At 41.9% G+C, this 25,480-nt stretch overlaps 1 protein-coding gene across 4 annotated transcripts in view; it reads right to left on the bottom strand.

Moving 5' to 3' along the window:
- The window catches only part of FAM13B (family with sequence similarity 13 member B), a 93,303-nt gene that overhangs the window by 30,992 nt on the left and 36,831 nt on the right, over positions 1–25,480 (bottom strand). For 2 of the 4 annotated variants that reach the window (XM_062189086.1, XM_062189087.1), the window contains 6 exons: positions 25,220–25,380; positions 12,557–12,598; positions 10,814–10,969; positions 8,679–8,811; positions 2,574–2,638; positions 436–484 (listed from right to left, as the gene is read on the bottom strand). In XM_062189086.1, coding sequence (XP_062045070.1) covers positions 436–484; positions 2,574–2,638; positions 8,679–8,811; positions 10,814–10,969; positions 12,557–12,598; positions 25,220–25,380 — 606 coding nt within the window. The remainder of the gene's footprint in view (positions 1–435; positions 485–2,573; positions 2,639–8,678; positions 8,812–10,813; positions 10,970–12,556; positions 12,599–25,219; positions 25,381–25,480) is intronic. The other 2 variants (XM_062189088.1, XM_062189089.1) reach the window with 1 other exon arrangement.

The raw sequence follows: 25,480 nt of genomic DNA, 5'->3' as shown, positions 1-25,480 counted from the left end.
TAGCAAACCAAGTTGTTGCTTAACTATAAAAAAAACTTGATAAATTATTTTCATTTAAATTTCCTTTGAACCCAGGGCTGGCATTATGATACAGGTTAAGCTGCTGCTTGTGACACCAGCATCCCACAGTGAAGCAACAGAAAGGTTAGAGTCCCAACTGCTCTACTTTCGATCCCTGCTAATGTGCCTAGGAAGGCAATGGAGGATGACCCAAGTTCTTGGACCCCTACCGCACACAAGGGAGACCAGATGGAGTCCCAAACATTGAGGCCATCTGGGGAGTGAATCAGAGTGAATCACTCTGTTAATCTGCCTTTGAAATAAATAAACCTTAAATAAATAAATTTCCTTCAAACTTATCCACCCAAAAGTTACAGGGCAGATATAACAGACAGATTAAACCTATGCTACTGTAATAATTATAATAGTTCTTACCAGAATCAAGTGTGACCATTTATCACTGTCAAATAACAAATATTCTTTCCTAAAAATATAAGTAAAGTTATTAGTATATTAAGAATTAAAAGGTTACTATCATTACATATTTCTTACCTAAATTCCTCTCTTCCCTAAAGCAATTAGCATTCACAATGTGAGAGGAGGCATATAAGCCCATTCTTTGGAGCCCTATATCTGAAAATCACACAATACTGAAAAGATCCACAGAATCACTTTAAGTTTAGAAAAATTAACTAATGTTTCCTACCACCCCCACCCCTACAAAGCCACCCTCCAAAAAGAAAAGCCTCTATAAAAAAAGAAAAATGCATGCCCACAATATCTAAAACCAAAAAGAATGAGTATGTAATGGAAAAGATTGTGTAAAATAAAGTTTAGTTTTAAACAAATCAACAGCTTAATCTTCCCCATTCTGAGAGTTTTTTCTTTTTAAAGATTTTTAAAGCATAGCTAGCTATGTCTTTTACTTTAAATCTGTGTTCTATCACAAGACAAAGATGGTAACTACTTTTATACCTCTCTCCTCAAAATAAGAGTAACAGACAAAAAGCAAATTTTTAAAACTTTCTGTTCACATTTTATTCCCCCTGAAAAACAAACTCCTTCCTATTAAGAACAAGTGTTACAAGAAACCGTCCTAGACGATCTCTTCCTATTTTACCAAGCAACAGAGCTTCAGCTACTTTAGAGTAAGTTATCAATACGCCTACTGTGGGAACATTCTTTCTCCAAAGACACTGTGGCAATTTACAGTGACACACACAGACGCTGCATCTAAATAGCAGAAACAGAATGTACACTTAGGAGACAGGCCTTGATATGAAAAGTCATCTTATACAGATAAAATTACCCTAATGTTGCTGGGCATAAAAATGAACTGAATTCTCTGACAAGCTCAAATGCCTTCCTCTGCATTTGTGCGAGCAAATAGCACGATGATTACATTTTACCCTAGCTGACTAAAAGACCTAATCATCTAAATTTCAGAAACATGAGTGTTTAAACATGCAAAACATAATCCACCTAACCAAAGTGTTCTTGGGATCTAAAAACAAGTTTGCTAACCGATATACAAGTTGAAGAGCAAAGAGCTTTTTCCAAAAAGATTGAGTCCTCACTAAATGGATCCTTTATTGTTCTACCAAATCCAGATGTCATCATTCTGGGGATGCCTGTTAATGTTGTTAATCTTATATCTTCAGCCCATAGCTCCAATACTCCCTGGGCTGGAAGAGGATCATGCCTGCCTCCTGAAAGGAAGCACAAGGAACTGCTGTAAGCAGAAAATCTGTGGACCTTCAGAGTATGGGACACTCCAGAGACACGGCTCCAAAGAATTTACTTACCCTCAGAGAACAGGATTCCTACTCACAATTAAGAGAGACAACGATGTTAACACAAATTTACAACCTGGCCAAAATCTTCAATCTAGCCTGCAACTTCACTACTAACGTGTTCTCAAAAATAAAAATCACCTTTTCTAAAAAAGTTACATTTCCTGGCAGCATCTGAAAGAATGATACAAAGGGCAAAATTTCCAGATTTTACCCAGTACATAAAACACTCCAGAAGACTTCTACTCAGAGATTCCATCAAAATTTTACTTTTACATTTGGCTAAAAACACTCATAGCCTCAGGTATCTCTATCTGATTACAACTGGCCAAGGAAGACTGAAGTATCAACTACTTAAGATTGCACTGGGATACCCCAGAGTGAGTTCAACTGAGGAATAGACCTATCCGTGCTGAAGCAAATATATTGTAATCTTTGAGTTACTTATCCACACACAGTTCCCAGACAATGAATTAAATCACTGAGGGTACTCAGAATATCAATAAATTCCCAACTATTCTACAATTAGCTGAAAGTTTTAAGTGTCTACAAGAAGGCTGTGTTTTCCCCCTCTGAATATTTTTCAAGTTATAATGTCTGTCTAAATCTGCACAACTCCAAATATCTGTGGACATTTAATATGCTTTATGCCTACCATTAGAACAAGAAGTTTGATTTCTTTTTGTAGATTATTTAAACTATGTAAAAGGTTCATCTAAAAATTTTACTCCAAAGTCTATGAAGAAATGATTACTAATTAATAGCAACAGAAATGCTTACCTATCAAGACAGCCATCTTCACCCTCACTGTGGTCACTGCATGGCTCTAACAGTATACCTACAGACTGACGAGAAGAACATAACCACCATATTAATGGAGGTGCCAACACTCATACAAGAAAGGAATTTGCTGATCCATATTAGGCTATATGATTATAGGTTAGTCAAACACCCCTCATTAGCTATCATTTGTAACAGTCTATAGGAATTAGTGTCTTTACCATGTAGGAACTTCATCTTCCCTCAAAACCTACATCATACGAGTATAGCAAGGATCCTGCATTTCCTTCTACTCTACCAAGTCATAGGTACCACCACCACTATCCTTCTTCCTCGGAACTCTCTTCTGAAAATGAGTCTTCTCTTTTGAACCTGCTGATCAACTGTTGGTTGCTTTGTCTCTTCAGCCACAAACATGTAAGCTGGTGACTTCCTAGCAGGAAGCAGAAGAGTCCTGGACAAGTTCACCATATCCCTTTAAAATGTGTATATGTGGGAATGCCATTGTGGTGTACTGGGTAAAAACTGCTGCCTGTGTACAAGATGGCCCAAGTCCTTGGGGCTCTGCACCTGCGTGGGAGACCGGGAGGAGGCTCCTGACTCCTGGCTTCAGATCAGCACAGCTCCAAGCCGTCGCGGCCAGCTGGGGAGGAACCAGAGGATAGAGACCTCTCTCTCTCTCTCTCTCTCTCTCTCTCTCTGCCTTTACTTCTCTCTCTGTTTAACTCTCACTTTCAAATAAATAAATAAATCTTTAAAAACAAAATTAAAAAAAGAAACAACTGCTGCCTGCAATGCCAGCTTTCCATATGGACTGTTCATGTCCCAGTTCACGACCCAGTTTGTATCCCAGCTGCTTTACTTCCAATCTAGCTCCTTGCTAATGGCCTGGGAAAAGCAGAGGAAGATGGTCCAAGTGCTTGGGCCCCTCCCACCCATGTGGGGAACCATGAGGAAGCTCCTAGTTCCTAGCTCTGGCCTGGCCCAGCCCTGATTGTTGCAGCCATTTGGGGAGTGAAACAGCACATGGAATATCTCTCTAACTCTTTCAAATAACTGAATCTTTAAAAATAAATAAAATGTATATTTAAATTAACAACTGCTCTTAACACAGAGATGCAAGCTTGCTTTTTCATTTTCCAATGAGCTTAATGACAACACCTCACCTTAACTACCCAAGTTAAAAAACTTCCAGATCTGCGGCGGTCATCGCTGGCATCCCATTATCAAAGCATTTGTTTAAATCCTGGATGCTCCAATTCCAATCCAGCTACCTGCTGCTAATGTTCCTGGGAAAGCAGTGGAAAATGGCCCATGTGGGAGATCCAGAAAGAGTTCCAGGCTCCTGGCTTTGGCCTGGCCCAGTCCTAGCCATTGTGGCTATTTTGGGAAGATGAATCTGCAGATGGAAGATACCTCTCTCTCTCTGCAGTTCTCTTTCAAATAAAACAAACCCCTTAAAAAAAGAAAAGCAAGAAAACTGAGGCCTGCATGGTAGCATAGCAGGTAAAACCACTGTCTACAGTGCCTGGGCACTGGTTTAAGTCCCGGCTGTTCCACTTCCAATCCAGCTTCCTACTAATGCGTGTATCTACGAAGGCAGTGGAGGACGGCCCAAGTGTTTGGACTCCCAGCTGGAACACTCAGATGGAATTCCAGGCTCCTGGCTTCCACCTGGAGAGACTCAACTGCTAACACCCATTTGGAGAGTGAATGAAGATCTTGATCTTGATCTCAATCTCTTTCTCTCTCTCTCTCCCTTTCCCCACCATCACTCTGCTTCTCAAATACATACATACATGACTATTATGAATATTTTTTGAAAACTTTAGAGAAAATGTCTATTATAAAAAAATTTGCACCAAAATAATATTTTAATTCCATTTTCCACAAACACTTCAGTTGTCTCATATTCCAGTAGAAATGTTAGATGGAATAGCTAAATATAGGAATCTACATTTCAAAACAGAAGGGTGGACTGGATATAGAAATCTGGGAAACCACATCACATAGACGGCATTTAAAGTCATTAGACTAAATGAGATTACCAAGAAAATAAGTAATCTACAAACTGGCAAGATGCCAAATTTAGGAGACCCAGATGAAAATAATCATGAAAGAGGACTGAGATACTACAGGCAGTAAGTAAATAAACAACCAGAGTAAGATATCCTGAGAGCCACCTAGAAAGTCTATCAAGGCAATGGGAGTATTGATATAACTCAATCAAAACTGGCTATTGGGGCCGGTGCCGTGGCTCAATAGGCTAATCCTCCACCTTGCACGCCGGCACACCGGGTTCTAGTCCAGGTCGGGGCGCCGGATTCTGTCCCAGTTGCCCCTCTTCCAGTCCAGCTCTCTGCTATGGCCCGGGAGTACAGTGGAGAATGGCCCAAGTCCTTGGGCCCTGCACCCCATGGGAGACCAGGAGAAGCACCTGGCTCCTGGCTTCGGATCAGCGAGGTACGCCGGCCGCAGCACACCAACCGTGGACACCACTGGAGGGTGAACCAACAGCAAAGGAAGACCTTTCTGTCTGTCTCTCTCTCTCACTGTCCACTCTGCCTGTCAAAAAAAAAAAACAAAACTGGCTACAGGGATCAGTAAATATTCAACAGACACCATCAAATTTGCAAGAAGAGTTTCATCTGGGGACTGAACCAAAGAATGCGAGTTTGCTCACTCTCCCTCTTCTCTCTAAAATAGGTAATTTTTGGTTTTTAGAGAGGTAATGGGAAAAGAGGATTTGAAGAAAACAGACACAATTCCTTCTAGTAGGGAACAGAGACATTTGAATATCAATAGACAGGGATAAAGGGTCAAAAAAAGGTGTTTTTCCCTAGACATGGGTGAAGTGACAGTGTCTACTGATGGGAATGATTCCATAAACAGGCAGTACAGAAGCAATAATCTTGAATAGGTGAAAAAGAATTAATCAAATATACACAAGTCTAAAAGCAACTGTAGCATTCATGAAAAGCTTCCTTGTTTACTTTTTCATTGCTATTTTTATTATTATGTCTAATTTCTTGTTATTTTACACAATATTTTTACTTCTTTTCATCTTTATGGAAGATTTTTCTATTTCTTTTTCTCTGTAACTGCCTTTGAAATAAATAAATCTTATTAAAAAAAAAAAAAAGCAGCAGCAACAGCAAAGACAGTCTACAAACCTAAGTGTGCTGCCTTCAAATTCCTTATTATACCTACTTCAGTGTATGGTTTAAGATGGAAACAGACTGACGGAAAACCTTCTATATCAACTGACTTAATATTTTTACAATTTTTAGCAAAACTAGACTTTGAAATATGTCTTACAACAATGCTGCTTTGTATATTTAATTCCATTTAATTACCTTAAAAACAATGTTACCAGGGCTACCACTGTGGTGCACCAGGTTAAACTTCTGCCTTTAGCACTGACATCCCAGATGGGCACTAGTTCAAAGTCCTGGCTAATCCGCTTCTGATCCAGCTCCCTGCTAATGCGCCTGGAAAAGCAGCAGGAGATGGCCCAAGTCCTTGGCCCCCTGCACCCACATGGGAGAACCAGATGAAGCTCCTGGCTCCTAGCTTGAGTCTGGCCCAGCCGCTGGCCGATGTGGCCACTTGGGTAGTGAACTAGCAGATGGAAGATCTCTCTAACTTTTGACTTTCAAATAAATAAATAAATCTTTTAAACAACAACAATAACAACTGTCTCTTATTTTCCTCTATGAGAAGATCCCAATGGGGAGGTTTAGAACATGCCAATCCAAAATATTCCTCTTTGGCGTTAGATATTACTTAGTTACTTATTTTTAAAGATTTATTTATTCACTTGAAAGGGAGAGTGAACCATGTGCTGGTTCACTCCCCCAACAGTTGCAACAGCCAGAATTGTCTGGGCCGAAGCCAGGAGCCTGTAACTCCACCCAGGTCAGAGGACCAAGGACTTGGTCCATCTTCTGCTGCTTTTCTAGGCTCAATAGCAGTGAGCTGGATCAGAAGTGGAGCAGTCAGGACTAGAACAGCTTAACCTACTATGCCATTGTGCCAGTCTCTATTTTAATCTTATTTTATTTGAAAGCCAGAGAAAGAGACAAATAGAAATCTTCCATCTACTAGTTTACTTCCCCAAAGTCCTCAACAGCTGGAATTAGACCAGGCTGAAGCCAGGAGCCAGGAATTGAATCCAGGTCCCCCATGTGGGTTAGCAGGAACTCAAGTACTTGGGCCATATGTGCTGCCTCCCAGGGTGCACACTAGCAGGAAGCTGGAGTTAGCAGAGCAGGAATTAACCCAGGCATTCGGATATGGGATGTAGGGGTCCCAAGGACTTAACCAAAAACTACCCTGAAAGAACAATTTTAAGCTGATTATATGGGGGAAACAGCAAACAAAAGAGAAAACACAGAACCCGTTTTGTAAGGGAAAAGTGCATCTGTAAGGGAAATTTTTTTTTTTAAGAGTTTTATTTTATTCACTCGAAATGCAGAGTAACAGAGAGAGAGGGAGACAGAAAGAAACAGATCGTCATCTATTTGCTGATTGGCTCCCCAAATGGCCACAAAAACCAGCAAGGTCCCAAGTACTTGGGCCACCTTCCACTTTTTGCCAGGCAAATTTAGAAGCACAGCAGCTGGGACTCGAACTGGCACGCATATACAGGACACCGGTATTGCAGGCAGCAGCTTGAACTGCTGTGCCACAATGCCTATGTGAACCCCAAAAATCTCCACATCCCAGACTGCCTACTTCCCTGACCAGGGAGACAAGGATGACTTTAAATCAATTTGCATCACAAACATCATCCTGTGTTCAGGGCGCTTTTTCATGCCATCTCATCATAACTGAGTCTCCCCCACACTTCGTTTCAGGGGACGTTGATATTTAAACTCATTTTCAGAGATTTACACACTTTCCCCTGGGCATCTCTCATAGGTATATGAGGTAAACATGTTATTAAACTTCTGTTCTTCTCTTGTTAATTTGTCTTTTGTTACAGAGGTCCAAGTCAACTAAGAGCAATGAAGGAGATAAAATTATTTTTCCTCATGTTGTTCCGAAGGTCACTAAGAAGTAAAGAAAGGCTTTTAAAAATAATAAAATTCGGCCGGCGCCACGGCTCACTAGGCTAATCCTCCGCCTTGCGGCGCCGGCACACCGGGTTCTAGTCCCGGTCGGGGCACCGATCCTGTCCCGGTTGCCCCTCTTCCAGGCCAGCTCTCTGCTGTGGCCAGGGAGTGCAGTGGAGGATGGCCCAAGTTCTTGGGCCCTGCACCCCATGGGAGACCAGGAGAAGCACCTGGCTCCTGCCATCGGATCAGCGCGATGCGCAGGTCGCAGCGCCAGCCGCGGCGGCCATTGGAGGGTGAACCAACAGCAAAAGGAAGACCTTTCTCTCTGTCTCTCTCTCTCACTATCCACTCTGCCTGTCAAAAAAAAATAATAATAATAAAATAAAATAAAAATAAAAAAAAGATTTAAAAAAATAATAATAATAATAAAATTCAACCTAACCACCTCAGCTAATATCATAATTTGCTTCCCTCCAGGGAAATATTCTAAAATAAGGTGTTGGGGCTGGTGCTGTGGCACAGCAGAATCCTCTGCCTACAGCAACAATATCCCACATGGGTGCATGTTTGGGTCCTGGCTGCTCCACTTCCGATCCAGCTCCCTGCTGATGCCCTGGAAAAACAGTGGAAGATGACCCAAGTCCTTGGGCCCCTGCAGCCACATGGGAGACCTGGAAGAAGCTCCTGGCTCCTGGTTTCAGATCAGCCCCACTCCAGCCACTGCAGCCATGTGGGGAGTGAACCAGTAGATGGAAGACCTCTCTCTGTCTCTCCTTTTGTCTCTCTGTAATTCTGCCTCTCAAATAAATAAATACATCTTTAAAAAATAAATAAATAAAAATAAGGTGTTTTATACATACTCCTCTACCCAGTGTTGGTCTCAAACTCCACTAAGAGAATGTATATTCTTGGGAACATATATTAAAGACAAGAAAGTATATCAGTAGAGATAATGAACTATAAATTTTGGTATCAAAAAAACACGTGAGGTAATCAGGGTTGTATATTCAGCAAATCTTCACAGAAATTTTTTTACATTTCTTACCTGGTTATTTTCTTCATCCTCAAATACACAATCTTGCTGCATAACTTCATTGTCTAGATTAGTGCTTGCCACAGGTTTTGAACAGCCTCTGTCACCTTTACTGGCATTAAAAATATCGACAGTGATATCAACCCTAGTAATGAAGGCAAAAATAAAATCACATGGTCAACTGCTGAATATATAATGCCTTTAAAATAACTCAAATAAGTAAATCTCAGTAACAATCTCTTTTATCCTTTTCATAAAAAAAATTTTGGAGGCCACTTTTATGTTACAGCAGGTTAAGCCACCACCTATGACACTGGTTTCCCATATGGATGCTGGTTCAAGACTCAGCTATTCTACTTCCAATCCAGCTGCCTGTTAATCTGCCTGGGAGGAGATGGCCCAAGTTCTCCCTCCCTGGGAGACGTGGATGGATTTCCAAACTCCTAGCTTCAGCCTGGCCCAGCCATGGCCATTGAGACCATGCAGGGAATCATTCAGCAAATTAAAGATCTTTCTCTCTGCCTGATCCTTTCTCTATCACTCTGCCTTTCAAATAAATAATCTTTTAAAAGTAAAAAGAAATACATAATACCTCTCATATGAAATCATTGCATTGTCTCTAAGGGATGCCCATTCGTATCCTATACACTAGCGAAGAGGTAACAGGAAGGAAGGTGAGGCTTTCCTCTATTTAAAGGTAATAGGTCAGGGGCTGGCACTGTGGCGTAGCAGGTAAGGCTGCCACCTGAAGCTCTAGTATCCCATTTGAGCACGGGTTCAAGACCTAGCTGCTCCACTTCTGATCCAGTTTGCTGCTAATCTGCCTGAGAAAGCAGCAAAAGATGGCCCAAGTCTTTGGGCCCCTACACCCACCTGGGAAGACCAGGATGAAGCTCCTGGCTTCGATCTGGCCCAGCCCTGGCCATTGTAGCCATTTGGGGAGTAAGGCAGCAAATCTGGGATCTCTCTCTCTCTTCCTGTCTCTGTCTCTGCCTCTCCCTCCCTGTAACTCTGCCTTTCAAATAAATAAACCTTAAAAAAAATTACACCACACATTACAAGTACTCTTAACAAATAAATTCATCTATTAACAGCTAACCTAACAAAAGTAAGTGGAACGGGGAGAAGCAGGTGGCAAAGGATAACAATTTAAATATCAAGTGATGATTCTGCCTACAAATTGCCCCAATGACATGCACTGGAGTGATGTCAATCTACTGTCCCTCTATCTGTATCATTACATGCCTCTACAAGTGTCTAAGTTTAATTTTTTTTTTAAGATTTATTTATTTATTCAAAAGGCAGACTCACAGAGAGAGAAGAGAGACAGAGATATCGATCTTCAATCTGCTGGTTCATTCCCCAAATGGTAGCAAGGACCAGGGCTAGGCCAGGCCAAAGTAAGGAGCCAGGAGCAAGCCCCGACCTGAGTCTCCCATATGAGTTCAGTGGCCCAAGGACTTGAGTCATCTTCTGCTGCTTTCCCAGGCACATAAGCAGGGAGCTGGATCGGAAGTGAAGCAGCTAGGATCCAAACTGGTGCCCATATGGGATAACAACACCAAAGGCCGTGGCTTTAAACCACTGTGCCACAGCTCTAGCCCTTAATTTTTTTTTACTAATATTCATACAACTTGTTTCCTAAAGGTAAGTTCATTATTTCAACCAGTATTCAAAGAGGAAAACTTAACTATGCTGGACTTAATAAAAGATACTTTATGGGAGGCCAGTGCTACAGTGTAATGGGTAAATCAGCCTCCTGTGACACCAGCACCCCATATTGGTGCCAATTAGAGTAACAGCTGCTTCACTTCCAGTCCACCTCTCTGCTAATGCACCTAGGAAAGGAGCAGAGGAAGGCTCAAGTGCCTGAGCCCCTGCACAGACATGGGAGGCCCGGAAGAAGCTCTCTGCAATTCTGCCTTTCAAGTAAATAAATAAATCTTAAAAAAAAAATATTTTATGAGTTACAAGACTTTCAATGTTCATTAAATATGTATAATTTATACAAAAGTATATACAATATCACTTTTCATATTGATTTCCCAAAATCCCAGGTAGGGCAAACATTAGTATTTAAGTAAAAATAAAGTTTTTAAAATAATAAAGCATTTTATAATTCTTAATAACAGCAAAACATTTCTTACTGGTTATTAGATCCTTTCCCATCACAAATAATACTTCCTGCTTCATTATTACACATCAAACTCTGCTGCTGGATAGTCTTAAAATCGTGATCTACGCTGCTCTGCAGATCAAAAAGGTGCTGTTCCACAGCTGCTCTAATTGTTCTTTCTAAAATGCTATCAAAAAACACATGTTAGTGAGAAGCAGTCACCCTCACTGGGAATCTAAACATATAAACATGAACCCTATTAACACGTAAAACAAACTATTATGGTATTTAAAAAGGGTAAAACAAAATGGAAAAATAAATACATGAAAGGTATACATGATACTGGCTTAAATTTAAAAGTAGAATGTGCACAAATAGATGACCCTATACAAGTAAACCATAATGTCACTATTACTACTGGAATGAGAAGAATCAGTTATCCAAATATTCATTCTCCACTAAGAAGAAAACCATTTCAATTGGTAAACTTCTCAAATCCATATTTAAGAGTACTGCCAGGCTGGCGCCGTGGCTCACTAGGCTAATCCTCGGCCTGCAGCACCGGTACCCCGGGTTCTAGTCCCGGTCGGGGCACCGGATTCTGTCCCGGTTGCTCCTCTTCCAGGCCAGCTCTCTGCTGTGGCCCGGGAGTGCAGTGGAGGATGGCCCAGGTTCTTGGGCCCTGCACCCACATGGGAGACCAGGAGAAGCACCTGGCTCCTGGCTTCAGATCAGCGCGGTGCACCGGCCACAGTGCACCGCCGGAGCAGCCACTGGAGGGTGAACCAACGGCAAAAAGGAAGACCTTTCTCCCCGTCTCTCTCTCTCACTGTCCAATCTGCCTATCAAAAAAAAAAAAAAAAACAGTACTGCCAATACTTTTTAAGTTTTACTTAAGTTTTCCTTAAGGAGTAGACTGCATATAAAAAGTTCTTTCTCTATTCTGTCAGTTATCTTAGAGGATCAAAACAGGGGCCTGATTGTGGTGGAATAGGTTAAGCCTCCGTCTACAGTGCCAGCTTCCCATGTGGGCACCGGTTCACGTTCCAGCTGCTCCTCTTCCAATCCAGCTCTCTGCTAATGGCTTGGGAAAGCAGTGGAGGCCCCTGTACCCATGTGGGAGACCCGGAGGAAGCTCCTGGCTCCAGCCATTTGGGGAGTGAACCAGAGGATGAACGATCTCTCTCTCTCAGTCTCTTCCTCTGTCTATAATTCTGCCTCTCAAATAAATAAATCTTAACAAAAATAAAAATAATCTGAAGAAAGCCTATCTTCATTAGTGCAATGGGTTTCTCTGTTTGCATCCACTACAGTACAAAAACAGCTACCTTGTTTACTGCCTGTGTACCATCTTTCCTGTAAAGTAAGCCTAGGGGAAGGCACTGAGCTGAGAACTCAGGCCACCAATTGGGACACCCAAATCCCTTATCAGCGTGACTGGTTAAAGTGCTGGCTCCGTTCTTCATGCCAGCTTCCTGCCACTGTACATCCTTGGAGGCAGCAGATGATGACTCGTGTACCTGGGTTCCTGTCACACACGTGGGAGACCTAGAATGAGCTCCCAGCTTCTGGCTTTGGCCTGCCTCAGCCCCAGCTCATGTGGGCATTTGGGGACTGTATCAGAGAGTAAGAGATCCCTCTGTCTGTGCCTTTCAAAAAATATATCTTTAAAAATCAATAAAATGAGTACAGTACACATATGATTTTCACTTTTACAGCTTAGTAATAAAATTTTACATCTTGAAAATTTCTCTTCTGTAAATACACTACTTACTCTGCAGAGGCTGGTAAGATGCTGGTAGAAGATATATGAACACTGTAATCAAAGAAAGAAATTGGCTATGAAAATTTTCGAATATTAAATGTCAACTAGAAGATATGCTGGAAAGTGACATATTTGCATTATCTTGACATACCAGGAAGTCATGCTCATAGTTTCACGGTTTCCATTACATACCAGGTTGTAAATATTTTCTAAATCTGCTTGGTAAAGATTCCAAATATTAACCAAAGGAAATAAATCTGAGATAATATATTAATAGCAAGATTAAAATTTAAAAAATTAACATTCACAGAATATTTATTTTGAGCTTAGGACTGGACAAAAACTTACCGCATTTAGCAGCTTTCAATACCATAAGAGTAACAGTTATAACCCACTTTACACAAAACTGAAGTTCAGAGACGTTAATTTGCCCAAATATACACAGCTTTGGGTTGAGAATCCCAGAGACCCTGCTGTTAACACTTCTAAAACCAAAAGAGTGACTAAAAACAGTAACACCTGGCAACACAGCATATCACTAGCAGAGTATGTCTCTGATTTTCTAAAGGAGATATTTCTCAAACAAAAAGACCTTAGGGGCTGGCATCGTGGTACAGCAGGTAAAGCTGCTACCTGTGATACCAGCATCTCATACGTATACCAGTTTGAGTCCCAGTTACTTCACTGCTAATCCAGCTCCCAGCTGAACAGTCTAGGAAAAGCAGCAGACCAAGTGCTTGGGCCCCTGCTGGGCCTAGCCCAGTCTCAGGCTGTTGCAGCCATCTAAGGAGTGAACCAGAGGATGGAAGACAGTGCGTGCACGCATGCTCGTGCTCTCTCTCTTTGTAACTCTGACTTTTAAATAAATAAATCTCTTAAAAAAAAAAAAACCTTAAAGTTATATAATTGCATGTGAGGGCAACTACTTCATTTAGCACTTACTTGGAGAAACACTGACTTATTACAAGGCTGGAGGAAAAACTAGTAGCATTGGATATAAATGAATAATAACACTAGTTATTCAGGAATAAGTATAAATTTTTTTAAAAATAATCTATAAGATAGAGGTTAATTATTTTTAAATGGCATTGTATTCCTAAGCAGATTTAACATCAGAACCACCATTCAGACATAAGGAGTGACTATGGCACCACACACCTTATAAACCTGTATACTACACCTGAAACCACCTCAGCAATTTTTAAATGTAAATTTAATTTAGCTTTATTAAAGTCCTCTATATATGTGACACCAAATTTCTGGCTGAAAAGCAGAAGAGCCAATTAAGTTAGTATTCTCAGGAGTCACCACAGGAAACCAAATGAGGATCATTTACCACTCATCCAGCAAACTTCAGGTCTCCCTTAGAAAAATACATAGGTGGGGCTGGCACTGTGGCATAGCAGGCAAAGCCACCACCTGCAGGACCGGTATCCCACATGGGCGCTGATTCAAGTCCCACCTGCTCCACTTTGAATCCAGCTCTCTGCTATGGCCTGGGAAAGCAGAAGATGGCCCAAGTCCTTGGGGCCCTGTACCTGCGTGGGACACCCAGAAGAAGCTCCTGGCTCCTGGCTTAGATCGGTACAGCTCCGGCCATTGTAGCCAACTGGGGAGTTAACTAGCGGATGGAAGAACTCTCTCTCTCTCTCTCTCTCTCTGCCTCTCCTTCCCTCTCTGTAACTCTGACTTTCAAGTAAATAAATAAATCTTTAAAAAAAAAAAAACAAAAGTAGCAAACTGCAGAAACACGTTATCAGACAATAGCATAGTACCTTGGCTTGGCACGTATATCCCCCTTCAAACAGTAAAAACTTTTTAACTGTTAATATTATGCATATACAACTGTGAATATATGCACTGTTCTTCCACGAGGACTAGAAATTTAAATATTTAGAGATCTCTGGGGCCAGTGTTATGGCTTAGTAGGTAAAGCCACTGCCTACAACGCCAGCATCCTATATGGGCACAATTTGAGTCCCAGTTGCTCCACTTCCAATCCAGCTCCCTGCTAATGGGCTGGGAAATCAGTGGAATTTGGCCCAAGTGCTTAGGCCCCTGTCACCCACATGGGCGACCTGGAATAAGCTACCGGCTCCAACCCTAGCCACTGAGGCCATCTGGGGAGGGAACCAGCAGATGGAAAATCTCTTTCTCTCTGCCTCTCTCTCTGTTACTCTTTCAAATAAATAAATACTTTTAAAAAATTTTAGTGACTTTTGCAGAAAAAAATAAGGTTTCGGGCCGGTGCTGTGGCACAATGGGTTAACGCCCTGGCCTGAAGGGCTGGCATCCCATATGGGCGCCAGTTCTAGTCCCGGCTGCTCCTCTTCCAATCCAGCTCTCTGCTATGGCCTGGGATAGCAGTGGAGATGGCCATGCACCTGTGTGGGAGGCCCGGAAGAAGCTCCTGGCTCCTGGCTTTGGATCAGCGCAGCTCTGGCCGATGCAGCCATCTGGGGAGTGAACCAGCAGATGGAAGACCTCTCTCTGTCTCTACCTCTCTCAGTAACTCTTTCAAATAAATCAAACAAATCTTTAAAAAAAAAAAAAAAATGAGGTTTCCCATGAAGCATCTTATTGTCAACTTTGATTTTTCTGATATTTTATGCAACAATTACTTAAATTTTACATTTCAATTCTGAGCTAGTAATTAATAATAAAAGTTTTTATATGCCTATCTGTTATATTTCCCTTGATAATATGAGTAATTGGATGATGTCTCACCTATTCATCTTTTCAACTTATTTTTAATATTAACTATAATCCACTGACAATGTAATATGCTGAAAACAGTAAGGAGAATTTATAAATTCAATAGCCTCCTCGTCACCATTCAATTTGTGGTTCCTGGTAGGCTTTTGCCTTAAATCAAATTTTGAGAAATCCTGGTTTCCAACTACTTACTGCATCAGCCTGTACTAAACTTTTTCTTTTTTTTTTTTTGACAGACAGAGTGGACAGTGAGAGAGAGAGACAGAGAGAAAGGTCTTCCTTTGCCGTTGGTTCACCCCCCAATGGCTGCCGCGGCTGGCACGCTGCAGCCAGCACACCGCGCTGATCCGAAGCCAGGAGCCAGGTGCTTCTCCTGGTCTCCCATGGGGTGCAGGGCTCAAGCACTTGGGCCATCCTCCACTGCACTCCTGGGCCACAGCAGAGAGCTGGCCTGGAAGAGGGGCAACCAGGACAGAATCCGGCGCCCCGACCGGGACTAGAACCTGGTGTGCTGGCGCCGCAGGCAGAGGATAAGCCTATTGAGCCGCAGTGCAGGCCTGTTACTAAACTCTTATTAATTTTCTTCTTCCATTTTGCCATTTGTTGGTCATCTGCTTCTCCTCCCAGAGGAATTTTCTTTCTTTCTTTCTTTCTTTCTTTTTTTTTTTTTTTTTTTTTGGTCAGATTAAATCACTACTAAAACGTGAGGATATACTGCTGGACACAAGACATTTCATGTGGCTGGTATTGTGGCATAATGGGTTAAGCCATCACCTTCAATGCAGGCAAACTCCATATGGGTATGGGTTCAAGTTCTTGCTGATACAGCTGCCTGCATTGTTCCTGGGAAAGCAGCAGCAGATAACAGAACTCCTTGAGCCCACAAACCCACATGGGAGACCTGGATGGAACTCCTAGCTCCTGGCTCCTGGCTCTTGCTTCAGCCTGGCCCAGCCCCGACCACTGTGGCCATCTGGGGTGTGAACTAGCAAAAAGAAGACAGATCTTTCTCTTTCTCTCTCTCTCTGTCTCCCTCTCTCTGTAACTGTTTTTCAAATAAATCAATCTTTAAAAAAAAAACAAGTATTTCAAAAAGAGCAATAACCCATAAAACTGTAAATTTAAGGATTAAAATAAAAATATATTTTTTGATGTTAATATACAATGCTGATAAAAGCTATGAAATTAACACTCATGTTACTAGTGGGAAAGTTAACAAGTAAAAATCAGTAACAAAATCATATAATACAGTTAAAATGGGCAAATAATACAAATGATCACTTTTCAAAAAGAAACTCAGATAGACAACAAATTTGTAAAAAAAAATGCTCAATATCAGTAGCTCACAGTGAAATGCAAAACACCACAGAGATATCACCTTATCCCAGTTGGAATGGCTATTATAAAAAAATAAATAAATAACAAATATTGGCAAGGATATGGGCAAAAGAGAATTCTGTCAGTGGGAATGTAAATTAGTACAGCCACTACAGAGGAACAGTATGTAGCTTCTTCAAAACACAAAAACAGATATACCATATGATCCAAATATCTATCATAATTTAGGATATATATCTGAAGGAAGTGAAATCATATCAAAGAGATAACTGTTTACTGCTGCACTATTCACAATAGCTAAGATACAGAATCAATCTGGATGCCCATCAATGGATGAATAAAGAAAATATGGTATAGTCATATATATAAACGAAATATTATTGAAATATTATTGAGCCATTCAAAGGAATAAAATCCTATCATTTGCAGCAAACAGATGGAATTATAGGATATATTAAATGAAATAAAAATGGCGCAGCTCTGTTCCCTGCAGCCATTTGGGGAATGAACTGGCACACTGAACATTTCTCTCCACACTACACCCTTGTAACTCTTTCCAATAATTAAGTAAATCTTTAAAAAAAAAAAAAAAAAAAGAAAAGAAAAGAAAATAAGAAGTTCTAGTGTTCTACAGCACAGTAGGATAACTATAGTTCACAAGAACCTACTACAGATCTTATAAATAAACAGGAGAGAAGTTCAAAAGCTTCAAAGTTAATGTAAAGATAAGGAGATCAAGGGCCTGGACTGTGGCACAGCAGGCAAACCACTGCCTGCAGTGCCGACATCCCATATGGCTGCTAGTTCAAGACCCGGCTGCTCCACTTCCCATCCAGCTCTCTGCTAATGAGCCTGGGAAAGCAACGGAAGATGGCCCAAGTGCTTGGGCCCCTGCACCCACGTGGAGACCCAGAAGAGGCTCCTGGCTCCTGCTCCTGGCTTCAGGTCAGCCCAGCTATGGCTGTTACAGCCATCTGGGGAGTAAGCCAGGGGATGGAAGATAGCTCTCTCTCTCTCTCTGCCTCGTTCTCTCTGTAACTCCACCTTTCAAATAAATTTTAGAAAAACTTAAAAAAAAAAAAAATGCTGACACAACCAAATAAACAGCTCTTTTTAATAAGGAACCACTCAAACCCACAATAAACAAATCAAATGAATTTTCCATTTTAACAGTCAGATTATCACCCACAAGGCTACACCAAAAATTGATTCTATGAATTAGTTCTCTGAGCTTCTGAAAAGAAAAAGGACTAAGTTTGTCACAGAATTTAATTTTATTTCCAGACTTTAGCCAAATTATGTAAGTAAAAAGCCCTCATATATAAACCAAGGCCTGTACACACACACATAAATATAAATATAAAATAGACTTATCAACTCAGTTATTTGTCTACAGCTAAAAAGCATAGATATCACAAGGATGTGAATTTTGATTTTAAAAGATGAAAGAAAAAAATGTTAACTGATATCAGGTCAAATTACTTAGGTATTATAAAAACAAGCTAACAATGCTGTGTTCATTAAACCCCAGTTAAAAAAAATTTAACTAACAGGACACACAACTCTGAAGGCACATCCGTATTTGAAAGCCCTCTGCAAGTATAATGTTAAAGTCTGTGATCATTCCCTGACCTTTCTCCCTTCTGCTGCTAACTCAATTTTATTTTTATATCTGCCTATAATCACATAATCTTCTTGCTTATGTATGTAAAATAAATTTTGCAACCAGTCATTCCAATAACTAATTTTTGTAACTCAAATACAATGTTTATAGGAAACTAGTAATATTTTACTTTCTCAATTAAAAGTATTTAATGCCACAAATAGTATTTCAATAAAACAATCCAGATTAGGCTTAAATTAACTCTTAGATAACGATCACTTTACCTGTGCAACAGAGCCTTGCAAGCCATTCTGAATACCCTGGAATCTCCCAGGAAAAACATCAGATAAAGAGATTTCATCTCAAACACAGTAAAGGATGATGATGGGCTTATAAAAACTGCTGCGCAATTATCAGTGCTGAGTCCTCCTAAACAGGACTGTGCTACACTCTGCAGTCTAAATGGAAGCAGACTGCAACATGAGGTCACTGTTGACAAGGAGGTACCCAATCAACAGTCCACAAATTTCTTACTAAGTACTTTCTAATTTTCAGGATTTAGAAAAAGGGGACAGAATTCTGAATCTGGCTAGCATTACAAAAACTTAGACCTTAAACCACTATATACAGAGAAGCCAATCTGTTTGTTTTCATTAACCACACCATCATATACAGGGATATAAATTGCTAACAGTTATGAAACTACAAAAAACAAACACAAAATAAGTGCAGTACTATTGTTCAGTTTTTCAATTTCAAAAAATATTAATATTAATTTTCAAGGCTAAAAACTGGGTAACTCCTGCTATATCATGCCAAAATTACTATCTTAAAAATTCAAAACTTAGAAATTCAAAACCAAAACTAGAAAGATACAAAACATTACAAAAACAAAAATTATATCCCTTTTAAGATCAAAACCAAAAATATTTTCCCCAAGTAGGGAATACTCTACAGCTAAGACAACAGAATACTGTAAGATTTCTCACTATTACAAAATTATTAGATTACATATAACAAGTCTTTACCAACTGTATCATTTATGGGGCAGACGAGCGATAGAAGCTGTCATTATCTATCATGCTCTGATACTTAATTTTTTTACTTTGATAAAACTTCCATATTTCTCAGAACATAAATTCTACATTTTGCCACCTAACATTTTGATACTCCCACTAAAGGACAACTTCCTCCTCTTTACACTCTTATAAGACAGGCGCTTTAACCAACTAACGATGGAGCCAAGTCCTCTTTACACTTTTTCTTTTTTAAAGATTTATTTATTTGAAAGGCAGAGTTACACAGGGAGAGAAGGAGAGACAGAGAGAGAGAGAGAGGCCTTCCATCCGCTGGCTCATTCTCTAAATGGCCGCAATGGCCGGAGCTGTGCCCATCCAAAGCTAGGAGCCAGGAGCTTCTTCCAGGTCTCCATTGTGGGTGCAGGGGCCCAAGGAATGCGACCATCTTCTACTGCTTTTCCAGGCCACAGCAGAGAGCTAGATACAAAATGGAGAAGCCAGGACTCAAACCGGCGCCTATTTGGGATGCCGGCACCGCAGGCAGTGGCCTTAGCCGCTATGTCACAGCACACTCTTACATGGAATCTGGATACTGAAATGTAAAATGATACCGGCACTGTGGCGGGGAGGGTAAAGCTGCCACCTGCAGTCCTGTCTGTTCCACTTCCGATCCAGCTCTCTGCTGTGGCCTGGGAAAGCAGTGGAAGATGGCCCAAGTCCTTGGGCCCCTGGACCTGCATAGGAGACCCGAAGAGGCTCCAGGCTCCTGGCTCCTGGCTTTGGATCACCGCAGCTCCAGACGTCGCAGTCATCTGGGGAGTGAACCTGCAGATGGAGGACCTCACTCTCTCTCCTTCTCTCTCTCTCTGCCTTTGCCTCTCTGTAGCTCTGCCTTTCAAATAAATAAATAAAATCTTAAAAAGAAAATTCCAGTTAAAATATTTCAGAGGGGAAAGCGTTTGGCCTAGTGGTTAAGATGGTGGTGGGATCCTGCACTCCAGAATGGAGTGCCTAAGTTCAAGTCCATGCCCTGCTCCTGGCTCACGCAGACCCTGAACGGCAGCAGTGATGGCTCAAGTCGTTGGTTCCTTGCCACCTACATAAGAAATCTGAGCTTCCTGTTCCCACAGGCTCCCAAATCAATTCTCAGGACTCTCCCATGTTGTTACTTGCATGGAGGAGTGAACCAGTATATTGCAGCTCTGTCTCTCAAATGAATAAATAAAATTTTGCTCAAAAAATGAATAGGGGTGGGCAGATTAAGCCTCAGCCTGTGATGCCAGCATCTCATATGGGCACCAGTTCAAGTCCTGGCTGCTCTACTTCCAATCCAGTTATCTGCTAATGCATCTGGGAAAGCAACAGAAGATGGTGAAATGCTTGGGTCCCCGCACCCACATGGGAGACCTGGAAGATGCTCCAGGCTCCTGGCTTCAGCCTGGCCCAGCCCCAGCCGCTGTGGCCATTTGGGGAGTGAACCAGCGAATGGAAAAATCTCTGTCTCTCTTGTCTCTCTGTAACTCCCTTTCAAATAAATTAAAAGGCTGGCACCGCAGCTCACTAGGCTAATCCTCCACCTTTGGCGCCAGCACCCTGGGTTCTAGTCCCGGTTGGGGCGCCGGATTCTGTCCCGGTTGCCCCTCTTCCAGGCCAGCTCTCTGCTATGGCCCGGGAAGGCAGTGGAGGATGGCCCAAGTCCTTGGGCCCTGCACCCGCATGGGAGACCAGGAGAAGCACCTGGCTCCTGGCTTTGGATCAGCGCAGTGCACCGGCTGTAGCAGCCATTTGGGGGGTGAGCCAACGGAAGGAAGACCTTTCTCTCTGTCTCTCTCTCTCTCACTGTCTAACTCTGTCAAAAAATAAAATAAAAATTTTTTTCAGAAATAAAAAATATCTTTAAAATAAATAAAACTTCAACTTTCAAGTTTCATGTTATACAGTATCCACTTACCTTTTTTTAAAAAAAAAAATTATTTATTTGAAAGGCAGAGGCAGACAGAGAGAGGTCTTTCACCCACTTCTTCACTCTCCAAATGGCCACAATAGCCTAAGCCGAGCAAATCCGAAGCCAGGAGCTTCTTCTGGGTCTCCCACATAGGTGCAGGGGCCCAAGAACACAGGCCATCTTTTACTGCTTTCCCAGGCCATAAACAGAGAGATGGATAGGAAGTGGTATACCTGGGACTTAAACCAACACCCATATGAAATGCCAGCATTGCAGGTGGTGGTTTTAACCCACTACACCACAGCACCAGCACCTCCACTAATTCTTCAGACTTTTACTAACTGCTCCCTACACAAGAAATCTCCAAAAAGTTCAAGAAAAGGAGCCAGCACTGTGGCATAGTAATCTAAGCCTCTGTCTGCAGTGCCAGCATCCCACATGAGTGCCATTTTGTGTCCCAGCTACTCCTCTTCCAATTCAGCTCTCTGCTTATGGCCTGGGAAAGCAGTGGAAGATGGTCCAAGTGCTTGGGCTCCTGCACCCATGTGGAAGACCCAGAAGAAGCTCCTGGTTCCTGGTTTTGGATTGGCCCAGCAACAGCCATTGTGACCATCTGGGGGATAAACCAATGGATGGAAGATTTTTCTGTCTCTCCCTCTCTCTGTCTTTAACTCTACCTCTCAAATAAATAAAATCTTTAAAAGAGCACCTGGCTCTTGCCTTCGGATTAGTGCAGTGCACCAGCTGCAGCGCGCTGGCCACGGCGGCCACTGGAGGGTGAACCAACGGCAAAGGAAGACCTTTCTCTCTGTCTCTCTCTCTCACTGTCCACTCTGCCTGTCAAAAAAAAAAAAAAAAAAGATGGCCCAGTCCTTGGGCCCTTACACTCATGTGGGAGACCAGAAGAAACTCTTGGTCCCTGGCTCCGAATCAGTGCAGCTCCCGCCATTGCAACCAACTGGGGAATGAACCAGCAGATGGAAGACCTTTCTCTCTCTCTCTCTGCCTCTCCTTCTCTCTCTGTGTAACTCTGACTTTGAAATAAATAAATAAATCTTTAAAAAATTCTTACACCAAAATAAATCTATCACCTAATTTACTTCTCCATGGCGTTTTTTTCATTAATTACTTTATTTGAAAAGTGAATGACAGAAAGAGGCAGAAGGGGCCAGCATCACTGCACAGCAAATTAGGCTACCATATGCAACATCAGCATCCAGTGTGAGCACCAGATCAGGTCCCAGCTGCTCTATATCTGATTTAGCTCCCTCTTAACACACCTGGGAAAGCACCAAAAGATTGCCTGGCTATCTGGTACCCTGCCATCCCAGTGGGAGTCCCAGATGAAATTCCAGGCTCCTGGCTTCAGCCTGTCCTATCTCCAGGAAGATGGTCATTTGGGAAGTAACCCATCAAATGGAAGGTCTTTTTCTCTATCTCTCCCCTCAATCTCTGTAACTGCCTTTCAAATAAATAATCTCAAAAAGAGAGAGAGAGACAGACAGACAGAAATCTTCTACTCATGGGTTCAATGCTCACAGTAACCAGGACAGGATCAGGTCAAAAACAGGAGCCAGGAACTCCATGCCAGCCTCCCACATGAGAGGCAGGAACACAAGTACTGGGGCCATCACCTGATGCCTCCCAGCATATTAGCAGGAAGATGCAGCAGGAGCACAGAGTAGCTGAAACTTAAACCAGGCATTCCTATGGGATGTGGGCACTCCAGGTGGCAGCTTAACCCTGTGGCCACAATACCTGCCAGTCCACAAACTTTCTGAAGTACTCTCATATACTAGGCCCTGTGCATTCTAGGGCAATTTCCTTATTTTTCTTTCATCTAAGGTAAACAGTCAAAGAATGATTTTATCTTAGATAGCCAAAGAATGTATTTTACATTTCTCTTGCATTACGACACTTTTGCTGTATATGTAATTCTACTCATATGAAGATAAGCATTCAAGAAAATGCCACCTTTCTTCTAATTCTCTATTTATCCAAAATGTAATACTTAATATATTTAGTGCCTATTCTGTTGTAGACACCATTCTAAATGTTCTGAATACATAACTAACCAAAATCTGTTGTCACATCATTTACATTCTAGTGCTTTAACAATAACAAGCAACTATGGCCGGCACCATGGCTTAACAGGCTAATCCTCCGCCTTGCGGCGCCGGCACACGGGGTTCTAGTTCCGGTTGGGGCGCCGGATTCTATCCCGCTTGCCCCTCTTCCAGGCCAGCTCTCTGCTGTGGCCCGGGAAGGCAGTGGAGGATGGCCCAAGTGCTTGGGCCCTGCACCCCATGGGAGACCAGGAGAAGCACCTGGCTCCTGGCTTCGGATCAGCGAGATGCGCCAGCCGCAGCGGCAGTTGGAGGGTGAACCAACGGCAAAAAGGAAGACCTTTCTCTCTGTCTCTCTCTCTCTCACTATCCACTCTGCCTGTCAAAAAAAAAAAAAACAACTATTACAGGGTCATACTATTTATGGACAAATACATAAGGGAACTCAAGAATGGGTTATGGGAAGGCAGCATTGAAAAAGTGATATTTGAGCAAAGACTTAATAGAGGTGAGGGAACTATGCAAATATCCTAGAAGACATCCATCCAGGAAGAGATAAAAACCAATGCAAAGTATCAACAGTGGAACATTACATAGAGATACATTTGAGAAATTACAGCCAGAAGAGAAAGATCAAAAGGGAAGCAGCCAAGAGAAAAAGTCAGAAAAGCTGAGGCAGCTGAAGATGGGATAGGCAGATTGTGTATACAGAACCTTATAAGTTTAAAATTTTGCTTCGGACCAGTGCTGGGGCATGCGGCCTTCCATAGGAGCCCTGGTTTAAGTCCAACTGCTCTACTTCGAATCCACTGCGCTAATGGGTCCAGGAAAGCTGTGGAAGATGGCTCAAGTACTTAGGCCTTACCACTTACATGGGAGACCTGGTCTGTCCCAGCTCCAGTCCTTGAGACCACCCAGGGTCTGTAACCTGTCCAGCATCCTCCTCAATAAACTGTCTTGGGGTGGACATTTGACTTAGTGATTAAGATATCACTTGGGATGCCTGTATTCCATCAGAGTGCCTGAGTTCAGGTTCCAGCTCTGCTTGATTCTAACTTCCTGTTAAAGTGCACCCTGGAAGACAGCAGGTGGTACCTCCAGTACTTGGGTTCCTGACACCCACATGGGAGACCAGAATTCAATTCTGGGCTCCTGATTTGGCCATGGCCCAGCCCTAGCTGTAGCAGCCATCAGGGGAGTAACCCAATGGATGAAAAAGAAGTGTACACTCACTCATTCCCTCTTCCTCACTGCCTTTCAAATAAATTTTAAGAGTAAATAAATAAAACAAATAATATTTTTAAAAACATTTTCAATGCGGACAGGAATTGTGGCACAGGGAGTTAAGGCCCTGTATCCTCCAATTCTGCTTCTAAAGGTTCTTAAATATTACCAGGCCAGCTGAAAAGCTAACACAAAACAAATTTTAAGAAGCTTTATTATTTTTTAAATAAAAGACACATCTGAAAATTCCTCAGTAAGGCTACTATTTTTGGGGCCAGCATTTTGACAGTGTTGTGATTTCAGTGGCTGTGTGTAATGCCAGCACCCCATATGAGCACTGGTTCCAAACCGGCTACTCTATTTCCAACTCAGCTATCTGCTAACATGCCTGGGAAAGCAGCAGAAAATGGCCCAAGTGCTTGGGACTCTGCACCCACATGGGAGACCTGGATGGACTTCCTGTCTCCTGGCTTCAGCCTGGCCCAGCTACAGACACTGCAACCATTTGGGAAGTAAAGCAGCATTGTGAAGAGCTCTTTCTCTCCTCCTCTTTGCCTCTGTCTGTCTGTAACTCTGCCTTTAAAACAAATCAATCAATCTTAAGCAGGGAGAGGAGGTTGGCTGCTTTAAAATTTTCTTTTTATTTCATACTCGAATGTCAATCTTTCTTACACATCTACAATTTGTGTGGTTCAGGGCTTGAGGGAGTTTACATTTGGAATGAACTAGTCAAAGCTAAAGTGCATTCAACTGACATATTACCTTGTTGATGCCATAACACCATTTGACTCCAGGACATTTTCAGTCATCCTCAGTTGAACCTCTTCTGGCATTTCGTTTGATTTTTCTGCATGCTCCTCTGGAAGTTCTTCTATATGTTCCAGCTTTTCATCTTCCTCGTCTTCCTCAGAAAGTTCATTAACCTACAGAAATAAAAGGAAATTCAGAATTAACACTTAATGAAACTGTTAATTGATGTATCTTGAATATATTAATCTAAAAGTATTTTAAACATAACTCATT

Source organism: Lepus europaeus, chromosome 4 (assembly GCF_033115175.1).
Source record: "Lepus europaeus isolate LE1 chromosome 4, mLepTim1.pri, whole genome shotgun sequence".
NCBI lineage: Eukaryota > Metazoa > Chordata > Mammalia > Lagomorpha > Leporidae > Lepus > Lepus europaeus.
The sequence above is the reverse complement of the archived record's forward strand: the minus strand, read 5'-3'. Positions and strand labels throughout refer to the sequence as shown.